We start from the raw sequence: 16,261 nt of genomic DNA, 5'->3' as shown, positions 1-16,261 counted from the left end.
TGTGCCGTACAGATGCCAAAAACAATTTCGCAATGAGCCATCATCAGGTAAAAGGCCATTTTGGACTGAAGTAATACTTTCTATTAATCTGAGCTTTGAAATTCGTAGTGACCAAATAGCATGCAATGTTGGTCTGTTGCCAGTAGGTGGCAATACATTAAGGGCCATGTGAATGCTAGTGTTAATTTTGAGGATTAGTTCAATTCAACAGAGCAAAATACCAACTGGGCAATTCCTACTACATATCCAGGAATCCTTATCATCTTCTATTTCTCTTCTAAATGTAACTTTGCCCTGGTCATCTTTGATATCAAAGCACTTTAAAAACATTCTGAATGTAGGAGGTTTAAAAAGACAAGCAAAACAGTCAAATGCTAAACAAAAATGAGTTAACAGACAGGGTGGTCCACACAAGTACACAGAAGCTAAATCAAGTCGGAACAGCTTGTCACACTCCACTGCATACTTCAGCATGACGGCAAGATGCCAGAGCATCCTCACGTATCAGACAAATTCCTAATGTCCAGACATCAGTTTCTCCTTTCCTCTCTCTCTCTCTCTCTCTCTCTCTCTCTCCCTCTCTCCGGTGAACCCAGAACCATTACTACCCAACACAATAAAAAAAAAAGAAAACAAAAAACCAAGATTCTCCTCATACCATCAAGAGCCTCAACAGGTTCTGTACATTCCTCCAGTGAGCTAAATAAGCAGTACTGTGTTCTTCTCTGTCAGTCTCTCAGAGTAAACCACCCCTGCCATATCTCCCCGACTGCCCACACAATGCCTAATCAGCACATGCCACAGCAGCACACCCTCATTTAGTCCTGTCCACATTCATCTAGTCAGGTCCTCTTCACTAAAACTGAGACAACACCGCAACCCAGAGGGATTGATTTATACATAGTGACGTTTAAATTATTGATATTCGGAATGACAGGATAAAAAGAAACCACTCCTTATTTTCAGGTATCCGATAAGATTCTTGTATTCGGAATTTGACGGAATGAAGACAAACGTGTGAGCGGATTTAAATAACCCTTCTCCTTTTGTTTATCAAAGTATGTCAATTCCACTTCAGTACCATCAACTGCATCATTCAGCGCCCCAGTCCCGTGTCACTAAACTTCATTAAAAGAATCCTTGAAGTGGTCAAAGAAGAGCATTCCTCCTCTGAAGGCGGGGGGGGGGGGGGGGGGGGGGGGGGTTGCTGGAGGTTTCGGATGGGTAATAAGAGCATGCCTTTCCCCATGTCTTTCTCGTGCAGTGGGTCATCACTCTGTCTGTCTCCCAGCAGTGGGCATGCCAGCCACCCGCTGTGATAGGTCCTGCAGGCAGCACACAGGAATAACAGCCCTATTATATAACACTCAGCACAAGTGCTGCATGCCAACACAGGGCATAATTACACCACAATTACACCCATCTGTGTGCCAGGCTACTGTGGACAAAGACCTGGCAATTGCTTCATGCCCTCTCTGCTGAAGTCACCAGCTCCAACATCAAACCACAAGTGTTAGAGACACAGTGACACCCAGACGATGTTCAGAACATTCCCATCCGTGGTGCATGGCCTAAATATTGTAAATCATTTGTCTCACTTCTGGGGGAAACATTATTCTGGGCTTTGTCACTGGTGTAGACGGAGAACTGTAAATTATTTCCAAACTGTGGTAATGACAAAGAATTATTAATGACAGTCATAAAAAGACAGACCTAATTCGCAAATCAACCTTTTACTTCAGACTCACTTCTTATTTCATCTTGGTAAATCCAGAGACGGGGCTGCTTATCAAAATGATATTTCAGATTCAGCCAAAATCCAAAAGACGGGAAGCAAAGCTGAATGCCTTGTATCTGTAATCATGGCCTCAAGAATCTGTGTGAGTGTGTGTGTGCGTGCATGCGCGCGCGCGCGCGTGTGTGTGTGTGTGTCTGTTTGTGTGTGTGTGTGTGTGTGTGTGTGTGTGTGTGTGTGTGTGCACCCGAGGTGGGAGGACCACTCACAGGACACGAGCTCAGAAACTCTGTTCCTTAGCCAAACCTAGAAGGACACACAAACAATGAACTCCTGTATTCATTTTCATCAAAGCTTTTTTTCTGTGTGCAGTGTTCATTGCACACAGTAGTAGAGAATGAGTGATCACAGCATGCGATGACTGTGACCTGGCCAACAACCTCTCTGTGGGCCAAAAGCACCCAGAGCGTAGCCCCTGCTCTTTCAAAAGAGAGGCTCTCCAAAAATAGAAGCTCATTTAAGGAGACCAGATTAAATCTGAAGACACCTGTTCATTAGGGCTGTTCTGCAGGATGGCATGGGAAGTACTTCTTCCAAACACTTTTTCCTCCTCAAAGAGGATTACAGCAGAGGGATTCAGGGATGATAACCTCACTCTCTCTCTCTCTCTCTCTCTCTCTCTCTCTCTTACAGAATGCACCCTACCTCTCTCTCTCTTTCTCTCACTCTCACTCACTCTGTCTCTCTCTCTTGTCTAATGAGGACCATAATAGGCGATACCATGTCAAAGGGCTGGTACTGATGAACAATACATGAGAATGTCATAAAGAATGGTGGGGTTACAAATAATAGCAGCCAAATTTTGATTAAATAAAGTAGCCCATTCTTGATTGAAAAATACTATCAACATCAAAACTGATCTGAAAATACTTTTCCCAGCTGATTGTGTCTGAAATATCAACAAAGGGCACGCTCTCCAGGACATCCAGGCTGTAAGATGCAAGTTTGGAGCATGTGCATGCTTCAATATTCTGACACAAGCTAACCTGATACACAAACAAACACACACACACACACACACACACACACACACACACACTGTGCTTCATTCAGCCTGGAGATTCCATATTTCCATATTAACATCCTCACATACGGACGGAGTTTCAGCTCTACTGGGTCATGCGAAATAGCTCAGAGGCTGAATGCACACACACACACATACACACACACATATACACACACACACACACACACTGTGCTGTAGGACCTGAAGGGGTGGGGGGATGGGAGAGTGAACAGGGCATCTCTCAGCAAGTGCGTTACAATAATAGCCTACATGTCTAACAATAGACTGGTAATGGATACCCTCCCTATTGTTGGGAAGCACAGTTTCCTGTCGTTCATCATCACTAGCCACCAGTTCGGCACACTCAGGTTAGTGTGCTTAACACACAAGCAAATATGAACACACACATACATACGCATTTCAAGTGACAAGTGGATTAAAAATGTGACACAACAGACTCGCAAAGTCAGTCAATGTGGACACTTAGCATGTATCCAAACCAAGCTTTTTAAAAACAAGAGCAGGGTTGGTCATTTGATATGTATATCATCTTCCATCATCAACGCAAGATGCACATTACAGCAGCTTGTGCATTACAACTGATAGCCTACAGAAGCAACCCAAAACCAAAACAACAGCACTTACACACTGTCAGGACACAGAAGGAGAGTTATTCACCGAACAAATAGGGCAGTTCAAGGCAGTTCTAGCTCTTTTGTGATGTTTTGAAAGGTTTTCAACAAAATCTTTCAACATCCAGCTAACCATCTCTCCCTCTTTCTCCCTCTCTCTCTCTTTCTCTCTCTCTCTCTCCCACTCTCTCTCTCTCTCTCTGTCTCTCTGTCTGTAATATGCACACAAACACACACACACACACACACACACACACACACACACACACACTCCACAAATAGCCTGACAGATCAGAAATAAAACAGTTAGATCTCTGCAGATCTATGTAAGAAAAAAGAATCTCAAAAATCAACGTCATGCTTCAGTGACTGCTGTAAATAAAAACCAGGCAAAGATTTGCAGATTTGCTTCTCTCTGTAGAAACTTCAATCAGGGGATTCTCCAGCATTAGCAGACCCTTTGACCTCAACAAGATACACAGAGAGATCAGAGCAGGATGGCAAACACACATAAGCGCACTATCCCACTATCATGTTTCACACACTTCTCCGTATGTCTGTTTATGTTCATTTCAGTATACGCGATCATTATCTATGGGGTTTTTTTTTTTGTAACTCACATACAGAGACAATGCAGAGAGACATCCATACTCATTTCTAATAAGTAAAAACTAGGGGTCAACCAATATGTTTTTTCCAGGGCCGATACTGATACCGATTATCAGTAATCATGGAGAACGATAACCAATATTTGGAACCGACATACATTTGCAGTAAAAATGAAAACCTTGGTGTCACAAGTTAGAATAACACAAACTCCTACAGAAAACTTCGTTGAAATGCCTTTACGCATATGTTTAATTAAAAGAGAACTTTTCAACGTTGTCTTAAAGGAGCTCCAAGTAGCATTTCTTATCAAGTTAACTGAGATTTTTAATAAATAAATTAATTAATTAAATGAATAATAAAATAAATAAAAAAATAGCTATTGCTACATTAGTAAACTCTATTATCTCATTACAGTTAACTGCATATGACAGCAGCAAAGTGCAGTATTCGGGAATTTTCAGAGTAACTGGGAAACTGGGCATGCTTGTCATCATAGAAACAGTTCATAGGATTGTGTTGTTTTTGCAACTTCAGTGTAGAGGATTGTGATGTTTATTGCAACTTTGGCAATATCCACTGCATTACGTTTGAAACACAGCTCCGCTCACTCACCGGAGCTGCTCCAGTCTGCAAAGGCATTCCTCTGTGCCTGTCCGTGGCACAACAGCCTTTAATCATGACGTGTAACCAATCAGATAGCTCTGTGGGTGGGACATAGCCCAAGATCACAGAGTGGTGACTATAGAAAGAGAGAGGCGGCTGCATCAGAGCCAAAACAGCGCATTTTTAAATTATTTTATTTTATCGGCGATCGGATAAAAAAACAATGATTCCAATAACCATAAAAATGCTGAATATCGGATCCGATAATCAGCCAGGCCGATAATTGGTGGACATCTCGTACAAACAAAACACATTCTTATTGGCTCTCTCTGTCACACACACACACACACACACACACATACACACACCCACCCACACACACACACAAAGAAATGCACTGGATCAAACACACACACCACACTAATGTTCTACACACGTCCCAATTCTTCTCTGAAGTTCATCTACTCTCTGTCTTGCTGTTTCTCTCCTTCTGTCTCCTACATACTCACTCCCTCTCTCTGTCTCTCTGATCCTCTATGTGTCTCTCTCTCTTTCACGCACTGATATCAAAGGATTAGAGTCCACAATCACCATTAGACCTCAGGGGCACTGACCAGGGTGCTGAATCTGGGTTTTAAACACAGCCTGAGTCACTGAACACAACTCTGCACAGTGCTTGGGACTTTAGCACTTCACACAGGCACATTTACAAACACACACACACACACACACACACACACACATACACATACACATGCGCGCGCACACACACACACACACACAAACTGGGGAGCTAGTAGCACAGATGATCAACACAAAGCCACATACCCTAAAAATGCAGAGTTAGTACAAATTTTGCTCCGAGTTACCTAAAGAATCGATCAACAAGGGTGTGAATATGTTACCCCATATTAGCTTTAGGCTCTGATCAGAGTAATTCTGATATGCGCAAACACACACAGATTACAAATAAGCCCTGAGAAAACCTGTGTTACCAGATTTGCACGAGGCCGTCCCCTCTACAGTGACATCATCACTACTCTCCATTTCCCCCGTGCTTTGTGCCAATCAGCAACCGTTATAATCCAATTCATCTCCATCAATCATACAGATGGGATCTCTCTCTTTCTCTTTCTCTCTCTCTCTCTCTCTCTCTCTCATTCCCCATAGAGCACTCTAAAACCAAAACAAACAAACCAAACAGAGAGAGATGGCTTTGAGCGTGGAAACCATGGAAACACTGAGAACTCGTGGCATCTCAATAAACAGATTTGTGTACTGTACCATCCGCTGTGATCTCAACTGTTCTGTTCTCTGTCATTTTTCTGTCTGATTATATGCTATGAGGTCTGTGTAAGGGCCATCTCATACTGTCTTACCCGCTATTTATTTAGAAATATGAGAGTGAAGAAACTGATTTAGCAGCATAAGCATTCAGCATCATTCATCAGCAATGGGAAATAATCTTCATATATTTAACCAAACTATGTCTGTCCTTTGTCTGTCCTCTGTAGAACAGCTTATGTCAGACCTCTGTACAAAAGCAAAGATATTTTACAGATGGAGTTGATGGGCTGATAGGAATGCAGAGCCGGGCTATACGCCCAAAATCCGCTCCTCACAAGTGCTGTCTAATCCAGACACCACTCTCTTTTCTTTACATCTATCCATTTCTCTCCTCTGTGTTAGTGTGAGGTAAGGCACCTAAGCGAGTCTTAATTGTAAAGGAAGCCAAATGTTAGGGGTTTTTTTGGCCACAATTTGAGATATATAACAACAATTTCATTACATGAGGAAAAGGATGAGGGATAAATAGAGCAAGAAAACATAAGGTTACTATGAAAGAGACAAACCACGTCATTCAACTTTTACGACACCACAATGTAATGCAACAGACACAACACAGCATCACAGTCATGGGAGACAGTGCAGGAAAGATCAAGGGATAGAAGTTATGGAACAAGACTGTCCAATCAGTCACCTTTTTACACATTCACTCACATCTAAATGAAATACCTGTATATTACCTGTAAATGCTCACAGCATTGTAAGGAACATCACACAGCACCGTCACAGTACACAAAATGTGCTCAAACATGTTCATACAATGCAAGATACACATTCTATTTCTTGGGATAACTCAGGAGGTAATCTCATATATGGTGTGACTCTAACAAGACAGAGTCCAGATTGCATTAAGTGGTACACTACAGTACATTCACATCACACTGAGAAATCTTTGTTGAGCTTAAGCATATATTGCAGAGGCGCAGGAGACAGTAATGTGATTTCTCTTTGATGTGATTAAGCATTGTGTAAACACATGTAGGGTTTTCTTAGCAAGCATCAAGCACCGCCTCCGTTATATAACAAGCCATCTTTCCCTGACGTCCGTTCCATATAATAACCGCTATTTACCAGATACCAGACAAAGGTGTGTCTGTGTGCATGTGTGAATGTGTCTGACTCTTAAACAAAGCTGAAAGCACCAAACGTTAATTGTGTTTTAGTAATATGACCGAGACAGTGAGAGCGAGAGACTGAGAGAGAGAGAGTGACAGAGAGAGAGAGAGAGAGAGAGAGAGAGAGAGAGAGAGAGACAGACAGAGAGACAGAGAAAGGACAATACACTAACTCAGTGTTATTATATATAATGCATGACATAAAACTGCATGTTCATGTTTACTCACACCGGCTCTACTGTCAAAATCAACGTACACTGACTTTCTCATATATAGTCTGTAGTTAGTTATACGATTTGTGAAATATGTAGTAGTGAGGACGACCATTTTATAACATTGGCATTTGTCTACACTGGAGGCAACAGTGGCATTAACTAGGATTTTTTTTTTTTTAATCTTTTAAATGTCAAACTTCATTATAAAACATTTCTGGTTAAAAAATAACTACAAACAATGATAAAAATGTTCCATGTGAGCTCCTTGTCCCTGCAAACAACGGGAGGACTTTTTTTTTTTTTATGTGGCAGAGAACTTGAAAAGAGACCGGTGCGTAGTGAATTGGCCTGTCAGCTTTTCCACCCTGTTACAGCACAGAAAGGAACTTCAGTCCCCGCTATTTATAGAGTCCAAGAACAACATGAGGCTTCTCAGGGTTTGTGTGTAATCAGCTCGAGATGAACAAGTGCCACATTCCACCTACAATTTCTCTGCTCGTCTGTGTCTGAACCAAATACACACCACTCAGAGCAGCTCGTCTCTCTCTGTCTGTCTGTCTGTCTCTCTCTCTCTCTCTCTCTCTCTCTTTCTCTCTCGCACACACATGAAGAAAGAGAGAGAGTGAAAGAGAGAGACATTTGCAGTGACCTTTTGGTGGCCTGTGAATTGCACCTCGGGGAATTTCGTTAGAGGGCCGCTTGAAAATAGAGACCTTTTGGACAATCGATGCTGGAAAAGACACATCAGAACACTCATGACAACCTGGTCCTTTCTCACACGTAGTTCTTGCATAGACACAAAAATCAAACAGATCCGAACCTGACTAAACCAGGCGGGTGCAGAGTGAAAGTTACCTCTGCGGTTCACTTCATAATACACACAGAGTCCTCAGGTACTCAAGACACAGGGGTTTGTCCGAAATCCAACCCCCCCCCCCCCCCCCCCCCCGCTTTGAATAACCCCGGTCAATCAAATGCGCAAAGGCACACGCAAAGACACAAACAGCGACGTCTAGGTTTGACAGTGGCATTCGGACAAACTAAACGCATTTGGCTTATGCTTCTTAACACCGGGGGAAAGATTAGTGGTGATTTCAGTGTAAAACACTGAAGAGGAATCCCAGCGCTGCCATCCTTACTACAGCATTCCTCTGCATAGCTGCCTCATGCCCAGGCTGCTCTCTCTCCCACCGTGCTACATGGGCCTTATGTAACAGGCATTGATGTGGCAAACTGTATGCCTGGAGCACTGGGCGGTACCTATGTCGCTCTATGTTAGGCCATGCTATGTTCTGTTCTATGTGATGCTAACATGGAAAATGAAAGTGAAATATGATTTAATTTCGATCTTTTCGCGAATTCATTAGGGTGAGTAGTGAGACGTACTATCTGGATGGTGGCAAACAGAACCCTTCTGCATGTTAAGCATTCGCAAAAGTAACTGACAGCTGCCAAGTATAATTCTTTCAGCTCCCCTTATAGTTTTTTTTTTCTCTTTCTTTCTTGAGAACAACCTGAACATAATCAGAACTCAACATCATTATGTTCAGTAAAAGCAAGCTTAAAACATTTCGCAATGATAGTCAGCCAGTCAACACTATTAGTCACATCAGACACACCACGAATAAGGTTCGCTATCTATAAATCAAAAAGATAACATATGTCAGCACTATACAAGCGGATGAAAACGCTGACTTGAGTTCTGTGGAACAGAAAGTGGGACAAAGATATGGAGTGCATTGACGGAGAGAAAGAAAAATCAGAGTAAAAAGAGGAACACACAGATAAATTTGAAGAATGAAATAAAACATACATTTGGAGTAGAAAGTGGAGATGAAAGAGCATTAAAATAAGAAAATGACAGGTACATAATAAATGGAATAACCTGAAAGATACAATAAACTGAAAAAAACCCCACACATCATAAGCAGCATGGAGTGTTTATTATATTTTAAAAGTAATGAGTGTAAGAGAGCTATGGGCCTAAAGGTATTATTAAAAGCATGCAGACACAATTAAAAGGTCTGAAGAATTCACTGTGCTGTGAATTTGGGAACTCCCTCTTTCCCTGACCAGCACACACTCATAGAATACGTTCACAGAATATGTTAATGAGCACACTAAAGCCATTTGGTGTATGCCGTGCAGTGAGTGGATGCATGTTATCTCTCTCTCTCTCTCTCTCTCTGGCCTATCCCTGCAGGGTTGTAAGAGTAGAGTGTAAGGGGGGGAGGGGAACCTCATGGTGACTCTCAGCGTGGGAAAGAGGAAAGCGTCTCTACAGCATGCTGTCCAGCGAGATGAACACTGTACATTTCACTTCACTGTCACACTCATTTAAAGGATGAAGAAAATTATGGGTTTCCGTGACTACTCAAAAAAAAAAAAGAACTTTCACGGATACTTTGTAGCAAATAGCAAGGGTCAGTGTGAAATGGGAAGTGTGCTGTCCAGGTCACCTCTGAAGGTTTCTAAGCTACGGGTATTGGATTCAAACTCAGAGACACGCACCTATAAGTAGAGAAACAGGACATTCACGTCCTTTCTAAACCAAACACCACACGTTGCAAGGGTGAAGGTCTTTTTCAATCAGTTGATGGCACAGGTCAGGGCCATTATACTTTAACACGGCAAGAGGAATGGGCACTGGACACACACAAAGAAACACCACTCTGCATTAGCTTACAGAAAACCCCGGCCAAATCCACATGAGCTTTCAGTCAGTCCTGACAAAGATTATTTCTCCCTTTAATGTTCAGCTTCTTCCAACCTTGAGAATGCACTCACAGGGCATACATGCAAAGAACAAACTATGTCTTATTGCGCATTTATTATGTAATGTTTACAAGACGCTCATGCACAGGGTATACTTTGATCTACAAATAATACCATATGCACTGACAATAAGACAACGATATTTATGCTGTCTGAAAATACAGAGAAAGCTAGAACCAGGAACTACACCTTGCAGCGTGATACTCTTCTTGTAATTTGACTCAAGTAACGTGTGAGCACAAACAGCTGGGAACACACCAGGAAACATGTAGATAACCAATACACATTGATTACTGTAGTTATCAGTAGTTTTGTTTGGATAAGGTAGGAGCCCAGCTGGGTTCAGCAAAGAGAGATGGAAAAATAGAACAAAAAGAGGAAGAGAGAGAGAGACAGGGAAGAACCTGAGAACAGCCTGAGATCCCAGAGGGAAACAGGAACTTGCTCCTGGATAATCACACGCAAGTCAGCTGCATTCTCTTCTCTATCACCATCTCTCTCCTGTCCCACCACCCCCATCCCCACCACCCCCCCTCGGATTTGTTTCTGTCTTCCTTTGTAGCATTTCCAGGGAGATGACAGCAAGTTGGCAAACACTGCTTAATTTTGGAGGTTTCTGCTTCCCTCCAATCTCTCAGGATTCCCTTGCTTGGACCCCAGCCTGCGACTCCTATATTTATGATTATCATATATAATATATGTGCTTGCGTGTGTATACGTTTGTGTGTGTGTGTGTGTGTGTGTGTGTGTGTGTGTTTGTGTGTGTGTGTGTCTGTTTGCATATGTCTCCCTTAAAACTGCTGTCTCTAGAAGAATATTGCTCATCCTGGCTGTTATAGTAACTCTGAGACTCCAGAGGCTGCTGAGATAGTGTGGTGTCTTGACCAGAGCTAAAAAATCTCATTAGAGAGCAGTTACCCAATTAACCTCTGTGCTCTCCATCCCAGCTGCCCAGCCAAATAGTGAGTACAAACAGAGCAGCAGCAGACAAGAAGGATAGTATGTACTGTACACGCTTTTCTCCATGAGCACAAGACTCAAATCCACATTATCGTCCAGCAGCATTAATCGCACAGCAAACACAACTGACCGAGAAAGCCACATCAACACGAGTGCCAAGGGTGGACACACAGTTAATGATCTCCATAAAAGAGCAGCCAGATTTATTCAGTCCCATTTCATCTGGGGTAAAAAAAAAAAAAAAAAAAGACATGTTCAGATCGAGATATGAAAAAATAAATACGCATAAGATTGCTTAATTTTTTTTTTTTTTTTTTGCTACATATGACTGCAGTAACCCTTCATTAATGTCGTCAGTCTTGATGTGTCATGATCGGCTCAGTCCTGCAGCAGGTATGTAGCAGAGCAGAAAGGGGCTAAGTGATATAGGGGAACAGTTGGGAGGCATCTAGCCCCTATTGTTGTGTAACTTTACACCGGCCCCTTTGCTGCCTTGAGAGGGATCAGAAGCTTGTGACAATGACCATGTTGACGACAACACCACCATCCCCTCCCACATATGACATCAGTGCCTGGTGTCTGAGTGACTAAGGCAGCTGGTCTCCTTCTTTCTAAGTGTCACAAATATGGACAAACACTAAGCAACTGGGGGGGGGGGGGCACAGCTGATGATTCACACACATCAGCACAGAGGTGGCAGGAGTTTTGAAATCTGTGAGTCATGTTGGCCATAGTATTGCTTCACATAAGCTCCATTAAAACACACAAATGCCAATATTTATCTAATGACAGATAACACCAGCTTTAAAGCCTCTAAAAGCTTCCATGATGGACCTTCAGTAGCTATTCAGGAACAAACGTCAGTCAAACCATATCCTGAGAGACCATGATGCATGCTGGTCTAGAGTCATATACGGCTTCGTGAACATATGATCAAGAATTGTGGGGCAGGTTCTATCAAATCACTGAATAAGAGTTTAAAGTGAGTACCTCTACACATGGTTTGTTTCAGAGCTTTGTCACTTGTACTAATATTATTTATCCAGAGCTGGTTGAAGTCAACTAAATACTAATCCTAAAACTGACCTTGATACTTTTTCATGACTAAAATCATCAATTTGAGGAGAGGATAGTGTTTACACACTTCATTTTCTTACGATTAACTGAGCTTTAAATTACAGAAACATACTCCTTGCAAAACAGAATAGGACAGATGTAAGACCACCATGTCTGGGGTCCAAAAGACCTGTATTGTATTACCAGTACAATATCCGTGTTACATGTTCTTTTAAATACACGTTTAAAAAAAACAAACAACAAAGAAGGCCTCACAAACTTATACATACGTCGCAACAAGGTCGTACCACAAAGTGTGTTTTGATATAATATAACTTAAAATAGGATAGACCAAGAGAAAAAAAAATCCGAAATAATTTGAGCAAAACGGTTATCCAGCTGTCTAAGGTGTATCAGCTGATATTTAGCGTCAGAGTGGTCTCGTGCCTCTCAGAAAGACAGAGTCGAGAGTAACGGTAAATAAATAAACAAATCTTTAGTCCCTGGCAGCCAGCTATACTACAGAGCCGTTTGCGATTAGCCTTTCGCTCCACCTGAAACAGAACTGGACAGCGCCGTGGTGCTGAAACAGTTCACATCCACATCTTCACTCGTCCAAGACGGACGGAGAGAGCTTACTTTCATAGCACCGCTGCCGCAGTGAAAAAAACACTGGTCTGTACATCTACATGGTTTCGCATCCATTATCAGTTCCTAAGGTTTTAATTTGTTGTCTGACTTGCAGTGTTACAGCAGTTACAATGATTTAAGCGAAAATGGCGCCCGTTGCTAACCCAACCCCAAGCTAACAGAGTTAGAGTTAGGCCCGTTTTACATGTAAGCAATTCAAACCAACAGAGAAGCAGATGACAGCTGACAAAACGAACAAATACGATAAGAGCAAATGCTTCCAGTCGTTCACTCGAAGATTCTCTATCATTAACGTCACTGGCATTTATTACATGTGATTGAAAACATGTTGTATTGCAAATTCAACCTCATGAATGGACCCTGTCTATTTTGGACGAGTATTATACATCAATCATCGAGAGTAGATCGAAGGTTCCCACGACCACCCCTGCCATGAGAACCACACGAGCGTGCTCTCTGTTCCAGAAATAAACACTGACAAGTATTTCCATAACGTTCTCGTTCAAATAAATCAATTGGCTTACTTTAACATGCTCTGTTCTTTCTCATCTTCCTTTTTTTGCCGCTCCATGACACTGAGGATGATCTTCCTCTCCTCCTCGGTGAGGTGGCTTAGGTCCGGCATCTCCGGTAGGACAGCGGCCGCAGGAGTAGCGGCCGGCCCGCCTCGGGGCCCAAGTGGAGCGGACATCTTTAGACACAGTTTCTAAAAAAAACGAACAGTAAACGAGAGCAGACTTAATCAAAGTAGAACAATGTCTCTGGCTGTTTCATACATATCGTTGCAGCTATTTGGATTTTCGTGTCAGGATTTTGGTGTAAGTGTTATAGTTGAATTTTGCTCATTTAGGCTATCACCATCTACATGACCGGAACATATGTTCATATAAACACGATATATCTTTAACTGTGTAACTATTTAGAACGTTCTTATACCTTATATACGTGTTGTCAACGCTTTATACACCCCTCCCCAAACAGCCGTGTTTATGACGATAAAAATAGTAAAATGGTGGTTTGAAAACCATAGTGCAAAGCATCACTGTACAGAAGAATGCATAGGTTACTACCAGGCACACGAAGTGATCAAGAGCCAACTACACGGTCGAAATTAATATTACAGGTTTTAAAATCCCCACAATTCCACACTGGTGACTTCAAACTGGCGACGGCTGACAGGAGAGCTCGTACAATGTGCAGAAATTATAAGATCTTCAACCAATACTCCAAACATCCCTCTTCCCTTTTCATCCACCGCCGAGCCACTATTGAGATATAAGAAAACAAGCTCTTGCCTTTTATTTTGCAATCATGTTAAATCCTGTCTAACCCATCGCTGTCATCTTCTATGTAGAAGTTCTTCGCATCTTGAAATAAAGACGTCGAGTCCTTTCCTGTTGGTTTGCTTTAGAACCGTTCCTCACACTCGATATCTCGTTTTCCTCCTGGTTGTTAATTCTTGGAGATTTCTTAAATACACAAAAAATGGATGCAATGAAAAAAAATCCCCATTGGAGGGGTGGGCGGAGCGATGGAAATACGTAGAGCAAAGCTGCACGGCTTCAGTTGTGGGGCACGGAAGAGGGGCGCCAATGTACGTTCATTGACAGCTTGAAGAGATCACATGGAAAACACGGAGCGGAAAAGCAGATACGTGGGATCAGTCATGCGTTCCAAAAATAACATCTGAAAATTTAGATCTGGGAGAGAAAAAATAACTGCGCATTGTACGAATGTATTCATATCCATCTGACAACTGTAGTCTAAACATTTCACGTGGTATTTCCAAGGAGTGTTCTGAGAACAGTCAACCCTCTGCTTCCCCCCAAAAACCCTGTAGTCATTACATTATCTGCTCAGAGCTATAGAGTGTCATGGAATATTCATTGAAGAAGTTTCCTGTGTGTGTGTGTGCGACTGGGGGGGAGGGGTATTTACTCAATAATTTCTGTTGTGTAAAACATGTGTGTCCAGTTCCCAACCCTGTCACCAGGGTTATTTTGACAAATTTGAAATAATTGAAGAGAAATCTGGTTTACACACTATAAGGCCAACCACTGAGGCAGAAGGTAAAGGCATATTGTTAAAACCAACAAACTTAATATCCATTTGAAAAACGAGGGGCCAAGGCTTCAGGATCAGTTTAGAACTGGGTGGTAATGTGGTGGCTCAGTGGTTAGGGTTCGATTCCTGGTCACCCCAGGTCCCTTCTGTGTGGAGTCTGCATGTTCTCCCCATGTTTGCGTGGGTTTCCCTTCACCATCAAAGACAAGTGTGCGCTAGGATTAATACTCCGGTTTCCTCCCACCATCAAAGATGTGTGTGCTATGATTAATACTACTGTCAGTGACTTTGACCAAGGCACTGGCAAAAAGACCTGGAGTTGGTCCCCGGGCGCCTGCAGCTGCCCACCGCTTCTAGTGTGCGTGTGTGCTCACTGCTTGCTCACTGGTGTATAGGATGGGTTAAATGCGGAGGCTGCATTTCACTGCTCATTGCTCTGGTGTGTGTGTGACAAATAAAGTACTTCTTCTTCTCTTATTACTATGTAAAGATACCATTTTGGAAGCCCTCTTATAGTTCAAGGCACTCTCGTTAGAGATTCCTGAAGGTTTCTCAGCTAGACAGATTCAGATGATAGGATTATGGTATAAGCATAAGGTTCCCCAGTAAAGCCAGGCGACAATTAAGAGGATAGGATACCATAACACATTAAGACACTAAGACAATTACTGTCTAATACTTCAGTATCGTATGACCAGATTTGTCCATGACCTACAAATGAAGCGAAGAATGAATCACCAATCCTGAAAATGTTATGGATCTCAACATGTCTGTTTCATTTTTATTGGTTAGTGTACAGCTCAGTTCTAAACAAGTTGTTTGTCAAATCCCCTTCTACAGTCTATCATGGAATAATATATGTATCCTAGGACACAAAATCAATTCCTTACAAATGACAACCGTGAACATAATCTTCATAATCAGTGGGTGATTTGTTATTTTTTAACAGGGAGGATGGCCCAGTGGTCACTGACACTACTCTATAGAGTATATGGGGGTGTGGCAGGTTAGCAAGGGTGATGCATTTTTCTAACAAGGGTGCTGGCATCCCCCCTCATCCCCCTACAAATCACCTACTGTCCATAACTGTATGTCTCATTGCATAACAATTTGTCACTGATATAACAGTACACTAATGAAATCCGTAATGACACTCCAGTAATAATTTCACTTTACACTCCTTTGGGTTTTTATAACCTATTCTTCAGTCATTCCTTGGGTAAATGGATACTTTGTAAATGTGAACTATGTTTTTCTCCAAGGCCATTTGTAGGTAACAGAGCTTATAAACCTATTTCCTCAAAACCTTTCTGAGTTGTTCATAAATTACTTGAGAATGAAGACAGAGATTGATTATTTGAAAGTTTGATGGATATATATTTTCATATTATAAATTATGCAAAAGTGATAAATTTACAACATGGCACGATGAA

General features: G+C 42.0%; 1 protein-coding gene across 2 annotated transcripts in view; it reads right to left on the bottom strand.

Moving 5' to 3' along the window:
- The window catches only part of rims2a (regulating synaptic membrane exocytosis 2a), a 116,811-nt gene extending 103,356 nt beyond the window's left edge, over window positions 1–13,455 (bottom strand). For both annotated transcript variants that reach the window (XM_030782466.1, XM_030782467.1), the window contains exon 1: window positions 13,289–13,455. In XM_030782466.1, coding sequence (XP_030638326.1) covers window positions 13,289–13,455 — 167 coding nt within the window. The remainder of the gene's footprint in view (window positions 1–13,288) is intronic.
- Window positions 13,456–16,261: the final 2,806 nt, after the last annotated feature.

This window comes from Chanos chanos, chromosome 8 (assembly GCF_902362185.1).
Source record: "Chanos chanos chromosome 8, fChaCha1.1, whole genome shotgun sequence".
NCBI classification, from domain to species: Eukaryota; Metazoa; Chordata; class Actinopteri; order Gonorynchiformes; family Chanidae; genus Chanos; species Chanos chanos.
This window is presented reverse-complemented; position numbering and strand designations above follow the sequence as displayed.